The sequence below is a fragment of the Micropterus dolomieu genome, linkage group LG20, assembly GCF_021292245.1.
Source record: "Micropterus dolomieu isolate WLL.071019.BEF.003 ecotype Adirondacks linkage group LG20, ASM2129224v1, whole genome shotgun sequence".
In the NCBI taxonomy this organism is placed as follows: domain Eukaryota; kingdom Metazoa; phylum Chordata; class Actinopteri; order Centrarchiformes; family Centrarchidae; genus Micropterus; species Micropterus dolomieu.
The window spans coordinates 979,998-995,973 of NC_060169.1; the positions used below are offsets into that span (position 1 = coordinate 979,998).

General features: G+C 41.7%; 3 protein-coding genes across 7 annotated transcripts in view; all 3 read left to right on the forward strand.

Moving 5' to 3' along the window:
• Positions 1-3,185, forward strand: part of LOC123958430 (ras association domain-containing protein 8-like) — an 8,719-nt gene extending 5,534 nt beyond the window's left edge. For 3 of the 5 annotated variants that reach the window (XM_046031742.1, XM_046031743.1, XM_046031744.1), the window contains 3 exons: positions 1,137-1,745; positions 1,840-2,114; positions 2,639-3,185. In XM_046031742.1, coding sequence (XP_045887698.1) covers positions 1,137-1,745; positions 1,840-2,114; positions 2,639-2,791 — 1,037 coding nt within the window. In that variant the 3' untranslated portion in view covers positions 2,792-3,185. The remainder of the gene's footprint in view (positions 1-1,136; positions 1,746-1,839; positions 2,115-2,638) is intronic. The other 2 variants (XM_046031745.1, XM_046031747.1) reach the window with 2 other exon arrangements.
• A 1,721-nt stretch (positions 3,186-4,906) lies between these two features.
• Positions 4,907-6,714, forward strand: LOC123959244 (retinal cone rhodopsin-sensitive cGMP 3',5'-cyclic phosphodiesterase subunit gamma-like). Its single transcript, XM_046033194.1, has 6 exons — positions 4,907-5,025; positions 5,489-5,543; positions 5,652-5,667; positions 6,290-6,395; positions 6,499-6,533; positions 6,630-6,714. Exons 1-6 carry the CDS (start codon positions 4,907-4,909, stop codon positions 6,698-6,700), a joined length of 402 nt encoding a protein of 133 aa, XP_045889150.1. The 3' UTR covers positions 6,701-6,714.
• A 2,585-nt stretch (positions 6,715-9,299) lies between these two features.
• Positions 9,300-11,067, forward strand: LOC123959169 (guanylyl cyclase-activating protein 2-like). Its single transcript, XM_046033093.1, has 4 exons — positions 9,300-9,494; positions 9,575-9,724; positions 10,372-10,468; positions 10,946-11,067. Exons 1-4 carry the CDS (start codon positions 9,300-9,302, stop codon positions 11,065-11,067), a joined length of 564 nt encoding a protein of 187 aa, XP_045889049.1.
• Positions 11,068-15,976: the final 4,909 nt, after the last annotated feature.

Consider the following 15,976-nt stretch of genomic DNA (forward strand, 5'->3'; position numbering starts at 1 on the left):
AGAAAGAGAGAGAGAGAAAGAGAGAGAGAGAGAGAGAAAGAAAGAGAGAGAGAGAGAGAGAAAGAGAGAGAGAGAGAAAGAAAGAGAGAAAGAGAGAGAGATGTAAGGAGAGAGAGAGGGGAGGGAGGCAGCCTACACAATATCCACACACAGAGGTACAGACAGTAAAGGTGATGTTGCTATAGACTAAATGAAAAAATGGTACAGATATTTATAGTAGTGTTAATGGTAACAGTCGTAATGTTAATGATTATAATAACAATAATAATAATAGGACTAGTAACAATAGTCGTTGCAGCAGAGGGTGTCGAGCAGGAACACGGGGGCAGCAGGTGACCCGCAACCACAGATCCAGACTCCACAGCTCCAGAGCCAGAAAACCTGCAGGAAGTGATAGGAGGAGAGAGGAGAGGGACGAGAAAGCACAAGACTACCAGAAAGTACATGTACATACCTTTATTAAAAAAACTCTGAACCGTTTACAGATTGTGCAGAACTCAGCTGCGAGGTTATTAGTCCCGGGAAAGATGCCCACATCACAGCGATTTTAGTTTCTTTACGTTGGCTCCCCGTTTGTTAAAGGACACATTTAAGATCTTGGTTACTTTTAAGGCTCCTTATGGCCTCACTCCAAAATATATTCAAGATATTTTAACTCCCTTTGATCCTGGGTGCAGTCTGAGATCCAGCAGCAGGGGTCTTCTGTCCCTCCCGAAGTCCAGGTTGACAACACAAAGAGGTGGAGCCTTTGCAATCAGGGCCCCTGATGCTCTAGACCTGGAAGTCGGGCTGTGAGAGTCAGTGTTTTATTTTAATCCCACCTTAAAGCTTAATGTTTCCAGAAAGTGTTTTCTGAGTTTATATAAGCTGCCAGCCCTTTTTTGTCTAAATGTCTGTGTAGTTTCTGTTATATTTCAGTTTCTTATTGACTGCTGTGCACTTTGTACTTTGTCTGATAAGTGCGCTACAAATAAGGGTTTCATTTTATTATTATCTGAATTGTGAACACTGCAAACTGGTAGAGACCAGAAGACACACCAGTACACAAACTGAAAGTGTTCGGGCAGCACGTTTTAACACGATACCACCATATAGTGAGCTGTTAAATATTAATCACGTGTCTGTCTTTTGCACAGGGCAGACTGGTCGGTACATTCTTATCTTGAAGTTACGAGGGGGTGAGAGACAGCTAGTTGCTGATGACTGTCCTCTTCAGCGTCTGGCTCAGCTGGGACAGCTGGCTACAGAGGTCCAGTTCATTCTGCGGCGAACCGGTCCCAGCCTCAGTGATGCTTCAGACACACCCACCACAGAGAGACCAGAAGCAGAGCCTCTCAAACGCAAAGAGTCACACAAGACCGTCACCTTTAGTCAGCGTTCCTCAAAACACTCCAAGAGGACTAAACCAAACAGGACCTCATCTCCTCGAGCCTCCCCAGAACCGCGAGCTTCCCCGGTGTCTTTCCTAGACCCTGTCAACCCTGTTGTTCCCTCCAAAGAGGAGGTGTTTAGGCAGATTCTGCAGCAGCAGATGAGACTAGAAGACCTGGAGATTCAGCTTCAAGCCCTGGAGAGAGAAACAGGGCTGTGGGAGCAGGAGAACTCGTCTGCTATAGTCCCTGTTCTCTGGTCCCTGCAGGGGGAACTGGAGGAACTGGAGCAGCAACAGAGGCAGAACGAGGCTGAACTGATGCAACAAGAGCGCTGGGAGGAAGAATTACAGGCAGAGGTGGACAGAGAACAAGGCACGTATTCAAAGCAGTCACATTTTCTGCATTTAGCGAGCAACTTTTTCCTCTCACACTTCTATAACTGTGTTGTTAACCCTGTTATCAACAGATCTGCACAGACGTCTCAACCAGATCCACTCATCAATGGATGATCACAGTTATCAGATGAAGGAGCTCCAAGCCTATTCTGCACATCTAGAAGAGGACCTACAGCTTAGAGCACACAGACAAAGCTCTCGACAGCCAGAGGAGCCCCTGAAGCCCCTGAAGCCCCTGAAGCCCCTGAAGCAGGAGCTCCACCACTGCCTGCAGCAGGCAGAGGAACTGGATGCAACATTGTTAGAGACACAGTGGAAGCTACAAGCTGCAGAGGAAAGTCTACAGGTATAACTCCTCACTCTAACCTTAACTTTCAGTGTCACCTTAATGAAAAGTCCGACGATATTGTAAACTAATGCCACAAAAAGACCAAGACCAGTTTGTTTTGTCCATCTCTCAGTGCTCGCCGACTTCCCCAAGCCTGTCCATGGCACTTAGCCCCAAATCCACTGAGGATGTAAATATTTACATCAAATACATACTTTCATTTTTAAAAGGCTCAGTTATTTCCTAAAACAGCTGGCCACTGTTGGTTTGAGCAAAGGTTACGCAAACAGGAGGAAAGGGGGACTATTTTCAGCAGCGGATTAATACACATTTGGTGCTCTAGTGAGTATTTGGGGCAGCAGGACAGTGGATGTGAGTCAAAATGAACTGCTGTGTGTGTGCTGCTGTTTCCACAAAGGTGTCAGTTTCCAGTACTGAGCACATACATAGAGCATCGAGGGTTAATATGTTCGCAGTCCCACCAAATGTATTCAACCTAACATTGGTGCTGTTGGTAATATAATATTCCCTGCATGCTCTAGGACAGATGGGAGATGACTGAGGAGCTGAAGAAGGAGCTGAGGCAGTGTAATCTGCAGCAGTTTATCCAGCAGACCAGCAGTCCACATGCAGACCAGCCCAACGTCCTGCCCGTCACCGATGCTTACCTCAGCAGCGCTGGTATAATGGAGTAGGACCGGCTAAGACGTACGTCATCAGACTGTTTCAAAGGATCATTACCGGCTGTACAACAAGTTTATCACCGCGTTAAGCACTGTGTTTAAAATAGTTTCAAGTAAGAGTCCGGCTTTCCTGTTTTTAGTAAGTGTACAGTGTTGTCAGTGAAGAAGAGTCTAGTTCTGTTCCACTGGTGAAAACCTGTACCGCCAGTTTTGGGAATTTTAAATGCCAGAAAGAAAGAAAAGTGATATAAGATGTGGCAAATGAAAAGTGTCAAGTCCATCTTTGACGAATAAAAGCTCAAATAACAGAAACAATCATGAATATTTAAACCTACACAGACGTCTGACTCTGGCATTTTCTCTCTGTCTGCTGCAGGACATCTGGAAGTAAAACATGTTCTCTGAATCCTCTCAGGCCCGTCCTACTGTGTGTGTGTGTGTGTGTGTGTGTGTGTGTGTGTGTGTCTGATTAGCCAATCACTGCCAGGTTTCAAAGGAAATCTTTGAAATAAATGAATGTTGATGCTACTGATAAAAATGAATGGATGTATTTTTGCTTGTTGTTAATGTTTGCTCTAGGCCTATCTTGCCATGTAAAGTTTTTATTATAATTAATTACTCATATATATTTTTTAAATGCTATAATAAAGTTATTTGTTGTTTTTTTTTTTAAATGGATATATGTCCTGTTTCAATTCCAGCTCACATGAAGCAGTTAACCTTTGGTCCATCAGAGGGCGACGAAGCTTAATCTGTTTTCACTGCACGCATCACTCCAAGCTTTAGCAGCAGCAACAGCCCCAGTGAATGATTAGACACACACGTTTTCATGAAAGATACACATATATAAACGCAGTTTGGTTCATGGGATCCCCAAAACACATGAGTCCAAACTCCAGACACAAGAACAGCTTAACCTCCATTGTACTGCAGGCAACCCTATCTACTGCAGAAGAAGACCGGGCTCAGCCTCCATAGTCGACATGTCTTTAATGTCTTGTTTTGTCAGACCAACAGTCCAAAGAACAATAATTAAAAGAAAGATGTAATTTACCATCACCAAGGCAAACACATCCTTACAATGGCGTGCCTTTTTAAATCGAATGGTTAGTGGCTGACAGTTATCAGTCAGCTAATCGATTAGTTTCAGCTCTGATTATTAAATCCCAAGGTGACATCTTTAACTTGCAGTCCAAAACACAGAGATGTTCAGTTTATATCGCAACAATCAAGACAAAGAAAAGCATGAAATCCTCACAAATGAGAGAGTGGAGAGTTTTCTTGAAAGCGGACTCAAATGACGAATCACATCAGAATAGTTTTTTAATTTCTTGGAGACAGAGTTGAGCGTTTAGTGACGCAGCATGAACTCAGCCTTGGACTCAAGAAGCCCCCTCTGTGCTTATGTAGCATCAACTTGTTTGCACTCCTGCCAGATCCAGTTACAGTAAGAATGCGTGTGGATTGAAGATTACATCTGCTGGTCATGTAGTTATCCTCCGCCGACCCTGCAGGGTCTGTCTGTCAGAGTTTCGGCTCCCCTCTCTGATGAGCCTACAGAAAATTGTCTCTCTTTCCTCACTTTTCTCAGAAGTCTGAACAATCAGCAGGCAGATGTTGTAGAAGGAAAAATATCCAGACAATGTTCAGGCTGCAGTATAAGAAAGGACTCTGTGTCTTTAGTCTCTGTGGATGCTGCAGAGCTGTAATCTACAGTGTGATGCTCTTATTGTTAATAATCTAATCTGATGTAATATTATTGGATTTAATCCGATGAAAATGGATCTAATCTGTGCTACAGTATAATACATTCAGAACATACAGGTCAGCTGGTAACAGTTTCATAACGTTGCTTTGTCAAAAACGCCTCATTCTCAAACACAAAGAAGAAACATTTAAAATCTCAGTGAGATTTAAAAAATCAATTCAATTCTGAGAACTTTATTCATCCTGTAGGACCTTCATTTGTTCAGAGCATCAGTGCGTCCACATTATCAGAAACTCAGCACAATATACCACACACACGTCACATACCAGCAATCAGCTGTGATGACTTAGTACACGATAAACTGGTGACAAAGATTTAAAAAAGATTGTGTTTAAAATAGATTCAATTAAATAACTAAAATGAGGGCGGAACAGTGGTCCAGTGGTTTAGCGCTGTCACCTCACAGCAAGAGGGTCGTGGGTTCGAACCTTGGTCGTGCCAGGCCTTTATATGTGGAGTTTGCACATGACATGACCCTGTACACAGGATAAGCGGTTGACGATGGATGAATAAAATAAACCAGCGACTCACAGACATATAGATAAATGAGTGAATCAGCCGTTCACGATGAGCAACTGGCTGGTCAACATCTCGTTATTTACCACTTTGATGTGCACAGTTTCTCCTTGTTGTTTTCAACGGCTACATTAACACAACTTCATCGATAATTAGCTCGTTATGACTCACAGCTCGTATTCTATATCTGGTAAACACCCGGGGCAAAGAGGGGCTTGACATCTACAGTACATGTTGCATCACATGTATGAGCTGTTCTCAGCATCAGATTATCCCTGAAAATACTCATCTCAACTCCATTAACAGCTTTGTGTATGAGCAGAGCAGCTATATAAACACCGTGACAGCGAGGGAGAACACAGGACAGAGAGACTGCAAAAAGAAAGAGAACCTTCTCTTTGTTTTGTGGTTCTTCCTTTGCTCAGCCCTTTCAGGCAGCGTCTCTTCGCCGAACCAAACTCCCACCAAACTACAACGCAGGTGAGACCATCAGGTGGCACCACACAGCAGCGCAGACTGATGTCTGCAGTTAGTTTTAATGAAGGTCGTGCAGCTTCTAAGAAACCGTTTTATGTATTTCCTGTGTAGCAGCTGCTGGATGTAGGTAAGTTCACATATTAAGAAGGCATTAGTGCCACATGTTGCTGTAAAAATTACACATGATGACAACTTTTCTGAGCTTCGAGTTATAAAGTGATTTTTCTGTGTGGGTCAGTCAAATTTTATGAGATAAAAACGTAATTAATTAAATGAACAAATGAATCTGAATTATTACTTTTTTTTGCATGTTTTCATTTTCAGTGCACGAAACTTGTTGTTTTTATCAAGTTTCTGTTCAAAGCTCACATTAAAAAAAGTGCATTGTTCAGTTTCATCTGTGGGAAAAAAGTTCAGAACTCTTTATTGTCCAATGATTCATTTTGATCTTCATTGCTGTTTGATATTTTGAGGTTGTTGTTTGACGATGGTGCTTTATCATATCTTTATTTGCTCACCTCCCAGAGTTAGATGTATCACAGAGGGAGCTGGAGCAAGATGATGATTAGCTTACTAACAGGAGAACAGACCATTACTGTACATCTACCAACATCTCTGAAGCTCACATGCTACAAATGTAAAAATGACCATCTGGTGTTTCCTGATAAACAACTCTTTCTTTTTTGTTCGCTTTCTGTTTGTTCACTTGAACACATGAATCTTTGTTGTTTTCATAGAAATGAACACAGAGAAAGCAGCAGCAGCACCCGGAGGCGGCAAGTCTTCTCCTCCCAAGTCCACGCAGAAGGAGAGCAGGCAGTTCAAGAGCAAGGCTCCCAAAGCTGGACAGAAGGGGTGAGTCTAGAAAAGAAAGCTCAACACCCCTGCAAAGGTAGAATTACAGCTGTTAGGTAATGGAGATGGCACGTCTCAGCATCACTCTCTGTCCTTCTCTTAGATTTGATGATGGTCTGGGGATGGAGGGCGTTGGAGGTAACTATCAATCAAATCAATAACTGATAAGAAACACATTATTCTAAAGTGGTCGATGAAGGCGAGCTCCATTAACCTGTGCTTCCTCTGCCGCAGAGGTCATCTGCCCCTGGGAGGTGTTTGGTGACATGGAGCTGAATGATCTGGCGCAGTTTGGCATCGTTTAGGCCTTGTGCCAAATGGAAACGGTTTATTCCTGGTGGCTGCGATCCACCTTTCTTTTCTGCCTCCCCCTCCATGAGTGGAGGAAGAAGCTTTTGGACAGCAGCCCCCAAGGATGACACCTCTTCGGTCGTGGGCCGGTGCACCTCATCACCTGGAAGCTTTACCATCTCTCCGAGCTCTATATTATCTTTCATTACATCTGAATGAGACCTCAGGAAGTCTCTGCCTTGTAGCCCTGAGTAGCCCGGCACCTGTGTAAAAGTGTAACACACTGTACCGCTGCTTGGGCGTATTTAAAGGGACGATCAGTGAACAACTGGGAATCCATAAATATTTTAGTGAAAGTGTGTAGATCAATCTATTTATCTATATTTAATCTATCTATCTATCTCTGGTGTATATGTTATAATAAAGTGCATTTTAATCACATTATCTGGTCTACCTGAGCATGTTTCTCTCTTGTTATGAATATATAATATATAAATTCACAACCATCACATGCACTCTCACGCTCCGTATTACTGCAGGTTGCTGTGTTGTCATCATGCTGATGTTGGTGATACAATGATGTATCATTTAACATAAGTTTCACATCTTAAGTTTTCAATTTAAAAACGTAAAATAATTCAACTTAATTTCCTTTTATATTATGTAAACATTAACTTGAAAAAAGCTGACAAGAGTTACTGTATGTAGAGTTTTGCAGATGTGACTCACTACTGTGGTCCTGCAGTGACATCTGCGTTTTGGGCCAGGGGCAGAGGCAAAGTACTAAGAGAGAGAGAGAGAGAGAGAGAGAGGTGTGCTCTTGTTCCTGAACCTCAGATACTGGAAACCCTACTACCACTAACTCTGTGTTTTGGAGTGATTTCTGCTGGAAGACTCTGATCCTCCTTCAGAAAATTTATTAACCCCTACTTTTTAAAGAAAACAATTACAAAATGTTGGCTCCAGAGGAATCCTCATCAGTAGCAGTAGTTCGCTCAGTGGAGAACATGACTCTTGGAGGAAAACGGGACTCGCACGTCCATCCAGACTATCATTTTCCACGCACCATGAACTGTACTTTACTTTCTTTCTTTTGTTTGCTCAAGATGAGCAGGTGTGGGGATGTTCAGCTGCTAAATCTGTTAAATATTGTGTTTAAAACCCACTACCTTATCTGCGGTGGATCGATGCGATCTTGTTCGGTGGCAGATTTTGATCCTCGGGTGCCCTCACACTAATCCCTGACTCTAGGTGTTCTGAGCCAGCTGACCTCTGCTTTCGGACACAGATAGGATTAGAGATCATTTACGACAAGTAAGACGACACAAAGAGCACTTCAGGTTACAGAATTACACACAAGTGTGAGGACAGCAGCTCATTATCTCCTCCAGCATGTTAAGTAAGAAAAACATTTTTCTTTCTTTGTGATCAAAACGCAGCAGCAGGTGAAGACAGCCAGGCCATTCAAGGGCAAGGCTCCCAAAACTGGACAGGGAGGGTGAGCCACTCCTTCATCATGTCCCAGGGCTGGAGGGTCTTGGAGGTGACACTGAATTTTATGTCTGGAACTGTTTCATGTTCTGCGTCAAACACTAGTTTTCACATTATTGTAGTTAGTATTTGGTTTACATTTTGCATGTTCATAATTGCCACATTTGTGGAGCCTCCCAGCAGGTCACTGTGACCATGCTCTGGACTGGAGGTTTGTCAGAGTTTGCTAAACTAATAAAAGAGCCTGCAGCTTTACAAACTGTTTAACCACTTCACATGTATATAATCACACCCACGAGTTTCCACCAATTTTCAAAATGTGGATTACATCAAACCGTGAACCTGATCAGTCTTAATCCAAGGCCTTAAAAAGCCTTAGTGATGTGAGCTGGCTCCTTAAAGTGAAGGATGGGAGTCGACTCCCGTCTGAGAGCCTCTTTGCTCTTTAATCAGCATGTTGATATTTCACACCTCTCAGATGGGTGGCATCGAATTAAATATTGTGTACGCAGAAAAAATGTTACGATAAACTGTAATTGTTTTCTCTAACTTGTGAAAATGTAAGTAAAACAAAAGTTTGCTCAGTTATTGCTGTTTACAGAAATATTGACCATTAATTGTCTGTTAATTGTGTTAATGAGCTCGTTGTTAAATTACATCCAGATTAAGGTGTAAAAAAATATAATATAAATACTGTAAACCTCCTAAAATAGAAAAGCTTTTGTTTCTTTTGACAGATAAAAAATAACTCTCATGCACCCTCCCACTCCCACACACTGGACCAATCCCTGCCTCGGACATGCACGGAAACCGCCATCTCATTATAATGTAAAAAGTTGGAAAATTGGAAATGTCACCTTGGGAAAAGAGAGAATGGATAAAAGTTAAATAAAGAGGGAAATTACACAAGTCAGACAGCTAAAATCGAAGAGAGCTATAGGCAGATTTTCAGACCTACTTGGCTAAAGATCAAGTGATTACCAAGTTAATAAGACTGACTTATTAGAGGCTGGCCCTCCCTGCGCCCGCTCAGAGAGGCTGGGCGGGTGTTAGCAGATGCCTCGGTGACCTGCAGACTGGAAGGAACATCAGGAACTCTTTCATCAATATAATCAACAGACCATGGGACAAGAGGAAAGCCACACTGAGGAGATTGAATTAGAACAGATTCAGGACCTGTGCATGATTTTCATGAAGGAGTGTCCGAGCGGTTCCCTGCACTTACATGAGTTCAAGAGGATCTTGGGGATCCCGAGCAGCTCTGCAGAGGAGTCGCTCTACATCGAGACAATATTCCGCTCCTTTGACACAAATCAGGTAAAAACCGCAGCAGTTTCTCGTTGTAGGATTAGATATTTATTTCTGTTGTGACTGGAACGCTGCATTGTTTTCTTCAGGATAACGCACTTGATTTCCTCGAGTATGTAGCGGCGCTCCACTTGATCTTACGAGGAAATCTTGAAGACAGGCTCAAGTGGTCCTTTAAGATGTACGACAAGGATGGGAATGGCAAGTTGGACAGGCAGGAGGTGAAACGCATTATCAGGGTAAGAGAGACCTTTTCAGATTATTGTGAGAATTACTTTTCTGTAAATTGTTTTTGCAGTTCCTACAGTGTGTTCTGAGTGAAAGGATTGTTTAGAACCAGCTGATGTGTCAAAATGACCAGGTTTCATAACATAAATCCTCTCAAGACAGATTATATGACTGGCCAGGTGACAAGCTTAAGGCCGAGTGTCACCTGCTGTAGGTTTGCAGGGCATTAGGTAAAGAGTGGATGGTCTCAGTGAGGGCTATTCCTGAAGTGAACATCTTTGGTGCACTTTACAGTAAGCCTCTAAATTTAGAGATTTAAAGTTAGCCCTCTGTTCACATGATTTAATTTGCTTGAATGGAATTGGGAATTGAATATTTGTTACAGTAATCCAAAAATGGTTGAATCCTTATTATGTTATACAACTATAATATTAACATTCTAAATTTGTGGACATATCTGGGCTCCTCCAGAGAGAAGTGTAGGAGTGTTTTCTCCATGGTAATTATAGCAATTATACTTTCAGACCAAATATGCCTCAGCAGGTAGTGACACACTGGATGGTTGGATGGTGTGCAGAAGCAAAAGTTTTGGCCGGTAAAGAAGGAAGTGAGAGTTTAAATCACTTGATCACAGACGCTTTTCATGTGTCTCACGCAGATCTTGTACAAAATCAAGTTCCAGACGAGTGATGTCGGTATGACGCCGTCTGAAATCTGCGACAGAATCTTTGAGCTGGTTGATCAGAATGATGACGGTAAGTTCATATGCATAGTATGATAGACAACAAGAAATGGAAAAGAGGAAGTGCTTTAGCATGTTGTGATCGTGTGTTGACTGAGGATTACTCTTAGTGTCCTGAATTTTAACATTTACCTTGTGTACACTTCCAAAAACAAAATACTAGCTACAATCTGCTTAACAAAATCCATTCTATGATGGAAAAGTAGTAGAGAGAAGGAAAGTCTTACTTAATCACTTCTCAAAATAAGTTATATACATATATCAACAAGTACTTTTAACAACCACTAATTTAATTAAATAGTTGAACAATATTAAAGTTGTCCAACACAAACAACCTAAACACACAACCACTTAAATATGAAGCATGTCGATAAATGTTCATTGTGTAGATTTCACTTTAGTTCTCATCAAAATGTTTTACCGTTGTTATTCTTTGATTTTCTGTTAAATATGAAGTCATCATTGTGGATTGTGTTTCGGTGCCCCACAGGTCAGATAACCTTGTCTGAATTCATGGAGGGAGCCCAGAAGGATGAATGGGTCATGAACCTGCTGAAGCTGGACGTCAACGCCACCGGCTGGGTCATCCAGAACTGCGGGAAACTACCATGACCTCTCACCTTAGTGGGTTCGGCGCCCACAGGTTTTTGTTGAGGCTGACACAGAGGTGCTGTCTTCAAAGCTCGGCCGGCGTCTCCATGCTGAGCTTCCTGCGACGTGGAGCTGGAGCTCAGTGACCTTTTTCACGACTGCAGTTCTGCCGTGATTTTGCCTGCTGGGTCCAAAGGTCCATGCTGCACGCCTGTGGTGGTGATTTGGTCTTGAGTTATCTGTTAGGGTCCGTGTATCTACATTTATTATTATTGCGTTAATTTTAGTTTGAGACTGATGGCCATTGTGGATTTTGAAAAAAACTAAAAAACAAAGCAAAGTAAACAAAAATCTAATAATATATACAGTAATAATATATATATTTTTTATTTTTTTAAGTTTTGCAGTCATAGTACAGTTACAAATATATTGGTAGCATACTCTCTCTGCAGAGGTTTGGTAAAAAATAAAATGACGTTATATTTTGCTACTATATCAAGCTGGTGAGGTGAAAAGTTCTGTTAACAGAGCTGTGGTGGTTCATACACAACGGGCTGATCCACAGTCCTGTCAGTGGTTTCACATTGTTTCACTGATCTACAGGTTGAGGTAACAGGGCAAGATATGCAGCAATGCACCAGCAAAGGCTGGGAAGAAGAAGACCGCTAGTTTGATGCTGAAGGAATGTAAATAAATGAAATGCTCCGTACTTGTATAGCGCCTTTCTAGTCTTTTCGACCACTCAAAGCGCTTTTACACTACATCTGCATTCACCAGTCATACACATTCATACACTGAGCCTAAGGGTTCAGTATCTTACACATGGACACTTCGACACTTCGACACTTCGACACGCAACCAGGGGGAGCCAAGGATTGAACCACCAACCTTCTAATTAACGGCCAACCCGCTCTACCTCCTGAGCCACAGCCGCCCCTAGGAAGGAAATGCCTTCAACATGTTTCTTTGACCTGAAGGATACACACAAAGTGCTTGCTGACACTGTAACACATTGAATGTAAACATAATGTTTATTCACAAGAAAACACCACACACCAACACAATTAGACATTGTTACGTAAGACTTAAAGTAATGCAACAAATGTAATATCTATAGGGCATGTAGTTTGCAGCCTGTTATAAAGAAGATATAATGATTACCTTTTCACAGCAGACATGGAGGAAAGATTTGTGTACCTAGTCACCAAATAACTAGTCAAATAGAAAAGTTTAATACTGACTTCTTTTAACTCTAGTTTTGACTCCGCAAACTCTAACCAGCCCAGCAACACATATCCAACAATAGTTGTTGCTGGGCTGGTTACAGTTTGTTTATTAGGTTTATTTTTTTGCTAAAAACATCTGCTTGCTGCTGGAAACAGGTCTGATGAATGCGTTGGGACTAACCCAAAACATTTGGTGTTGTTTGCTGAAAAACCAAAACTAGGAGCTGACAGTTACTGCAGAGTGAAGTGATGGACTCTTCACCCATAAAGGTTCAGTGTGTAAGTTTTAGTGACATCTAGTGGCGAGGATTGCAAAGTGCAACCAGTGGCCTACGGTGCTTTCATGTGCTCCTCAGATGGTCCCATTTCCCGAGTTGTGAAGTTCTTCCGACTTCAGAGTGTGTTTTAGAGTGCTCTTAAGTCTGATTGTGGAATCAACATGGATGCTACTACCAAGATGTGTTAGATTAACATTTTCCGAGCGTATAAACAACACGCAGTCATCTATTTCACTCTACTACTTCACCTCATGAAGGCACCGTCGGCTGTTGTGCAAAATAATACATGTGGCCCGCCATTTGTCTAAATTTCACTTATTTTCTTACTTCTAATAAACTAGTCGACCACTCTATTACAACTAGTAACGTTACTTGTTCTTCTTCTTTCTGCCTTTGTACATCCTAACATGGTGACGTCCATGTAAGATGACCCTGTAGATAGAAATGACTCATTCTAAGGTTCATTATGTGAGGTCTTTATACACCACTGAAAATATAGTATAAATATAGAAAATATATTGCATTTCTGTCAATAGATCCTCCTAAATATTACACACTGGACCCTTAAGTGAGCTTATGTCACCAAAGACTATTTGATTAGTAAACCGTGAAACTTCAGCAATAACACTGAACTAACAAACGACATGTTCAAGAAATATTTAGATTACTGTACATCAGCCCAGATATTCCTGCAATTTTGTGTTTTCTTCTCGGCTATATTACCAAGGACCCTAAAACAACAAGGCAGAATATTACAGTTTTATTTATTTATGCTTTTGTCAGAAGAAAATGTTTCAGGTGAAAGTTAAAAGTAGTGCTATATCTGTTTCACATGTGCATTAATTTTGTTATTAAACTGAATTATTTCTTGAAAAACCTTTAGAGCCAGTGTCTTTCCTGATTCTGCCACTTGGTGTCACAAAAGTCAGAAATGTGCAAATCCTACAAATCCAACAGGGGCTTTACATGTGAGACCACTCTCCACCCGTTGAATTCAAAGTCCAAAAAATAGGGGGTAGCACATCTCATATCAGGCCAGAACTGCGGCTAACCGCCGTTAGCTAGTTAGCTCAGTTAGCCATGCAGCGCAATTAGCAGTCTTATTGGCTGACTGGCCTTCCGGTGATCACGGCTGCACCGTAACTGAACACAGACCGACGGAGGCCAGTTTGACAGCAGGGAATATAGTACGAGGTAGTTTAAGGCAGCTCCGACCAGGACTCTGACTCCGGAGTCAGGTGGGTTCAGGCGGGGACAGGAAAGGAGTGAGAGGAGTGTAGAACCAGAATATTTCTAGCTCTGTCAACTCTGTTTTTTTCCCACCCAATCAGAGCTGGTGAGTGTTGGAACCGTGGAAAGAATAACCTTGAGAGTTCTGGTGAGTTTTATTTTGTTTCTGTGGAGTTTGAATGAAGTCTGTTTTAAGATGAGTTAACAAGGAACTTAGTTCGGTGAAAGAGAGAAACGTCTGTGGCTGTATTTCCCTGTTTGATAAGGAAAACAGGGGAAGAATTTCCTTTCTTGAGAAAAATGTTTTGAGGTCATTGTATAATAGTTGAAACTGCACCTACTAAAGGCAAAGATAAAACTATTTCACAACTTTGTCCCAGTGTTTCTTTTGCAGTACAGACAGATGGATGAGTGCACTTTGGTTTGATTGAAGCAACGAAACTACTTAGTTAGCTTTAGGAAAACATTGTGGTTTGGGTTTCAGTTAGTACATTACATAAGTCACGTGACTCAAATCATGTGACAGAAGTCAGTATCGCTATTTCACTTCAAACTCCAAATAACTCACAGTTAAACATTTACTTGGTTTGATGGCTTGAATGCTGCTCTCCTGTGTAAAAGTCTTTGGTTTAAACTATCCATCAACCCAACTTCCTCCTTTGCTACCGTTGTACGGCCACTAGAGGTCGGAGCTACAATAAACGTAAATACGGGTCGTAATAACGTGCTTGAACAAACGCCCTTCATGGTCGTTTAACTGGTGAGGACGGGCTGCAGGGACTTGTTGACTTTGGAGGTGATGACCCCACCAGTGACTGTGCCATGTGCTGCCCCTGTGGGCCGCGAGCTGGATGCAGACTAGCTCCTGTCAAAGGCGCCCAGGCAATGTGGGAATTACCATTTCTCCATTAACTCCATGGCAATTACTCACAGTTCCTCCTCTGATTTTGGTGCCTGTAAATATGAGAGCATGCAAGTTAAAAAACATGTACATTGACCAATTACACTTCTCAAGATGTCCCCCCCAACACTCCTCCATGCCCCTGACTGACCAGCATTAAATCACTTCTCCTGATAAAGAATCATCCCACCACATCTTCACTTTCTGCATTGTGTGTCATGATGTCTATGTTTGTGAGGGAATTCTAACTATAAGAAACTCATCTTTCAAGACCCGATGCAGGACCTTGCATGTGTCTTTCACCATATCAGGTACAGTAGTGACCCCTGTGCTGGGTTACGGTGTAGTAAGACAGGCTTAACAACTACAGCCTATTAAAGGCTCTATTTAGTCATACTCCAGTGATTTTGAAGTATCCTACTTGCCTTGACATCTACATACAGTATACAGATATTGAGGAAAGTGAAACCTGTAAACAACACCATCCATTTCCACATACACACAAAAAAATAATAGTAATTAATTTAGATTAGTTTTATTTTTTCTCAGATCACACTGTGTGTAGTTGAGCTGGATCACATCATTTAACTAAAACAACAAGTTCTTTTAACACGTACTCTGTCTGACTATAATAATTAAGATTCTGGAGCACAGAAATCCTCAATTGCGCTGTTAAAAGACCGGGACCGCACGTCCCTGATCTGTTTTTCCGTTATACTCTGCCTGATAATTGTATCTTTTTTCTAAGGTCACAAATCAAACTTTTCTCAGATGTTTGAATATTCTTAATGTTTTCTGATAAAATTCAGATACACAAGGAAAACTCGCAAAATCCAGATCTGTTACACAAACTCTACAGTTGCGTTCTTATTTACTGTATGTGATCAAATCTGGTTCAGATTGGGGCTTTTGTGTGTTTTAATATTTATTCTACATTCAGCAGTCATCTCATGGTTGGTTAACAGTGCTCAGACAAAGCTCAGTGGATCAATAGTTTCACCAAGACCACACTAAGGATTTGACGTCATTTAATCTCTCTGAGAGCTCTGGCCTTTTGTTTACGGGGGCAGTCCACTCTTTGCTGTCAAACGGCCAAACGAACCGCTACTCACGAGCAAATTCATTAGTAGTTGTGAGAGATGCACTATTTTCTCCAAAGCAACGTGGAGGGGGCTTTGTCAGATTTGAGGAAAAACAAATATTGAAGAAGAAAGAGAATTGTCGAGACGGATCTTGGAGGACCACTGAGAAGTAAATTGGATTTGTCGAGCATGTTGCCTTGAAATAGCCCACAC

Bases quoted from the DNA above. Each gene is read 5' to 3' on its own strand.
- LOC123959244 (XM_046033194.1), top strand. From the start codon at position 4,907: ATGAGGGCGGAACAGTGGTCCAGTGGTTTAGCGCTGTCACCTCACAGC. The intron at 5,026-5,488 runs GTACACAGGATA...TCCTTTGCTCAG, and splicing joins TTTGCACATGACATGACCCT to CCCTTTCAGGCAGCGTCTCT. The intron at 6,534-6,629 runs GTAACTATCAAT...CCTCTGCCGCAG, and splicing joins GGGGATGGAGGGCGTTGGAG to AGGTCATCTGCCCCTGGGAG.
- LOC123959169 (XM_046033093.1), top strand. From the start codon at position 9,300: ATGGGACAAGAGGAAAGCCACACTGAGGAGATTGAATTAGAACAGATT. The intron at 9,495-9,574 runs GTAAAAACCGCA...TGTTTTCTTCAG, and splicing joins GCTCCTTTGACACAAATCAG to GATAACGCACTTGATTTCCT. The intron at 10,469-10,945 runs GTAAGTTCATAT...GGTGCCCCACAG, and splicing joins GGTTGATCAGAATGATGACG to GTCAGATAACCTTGTCTGAA.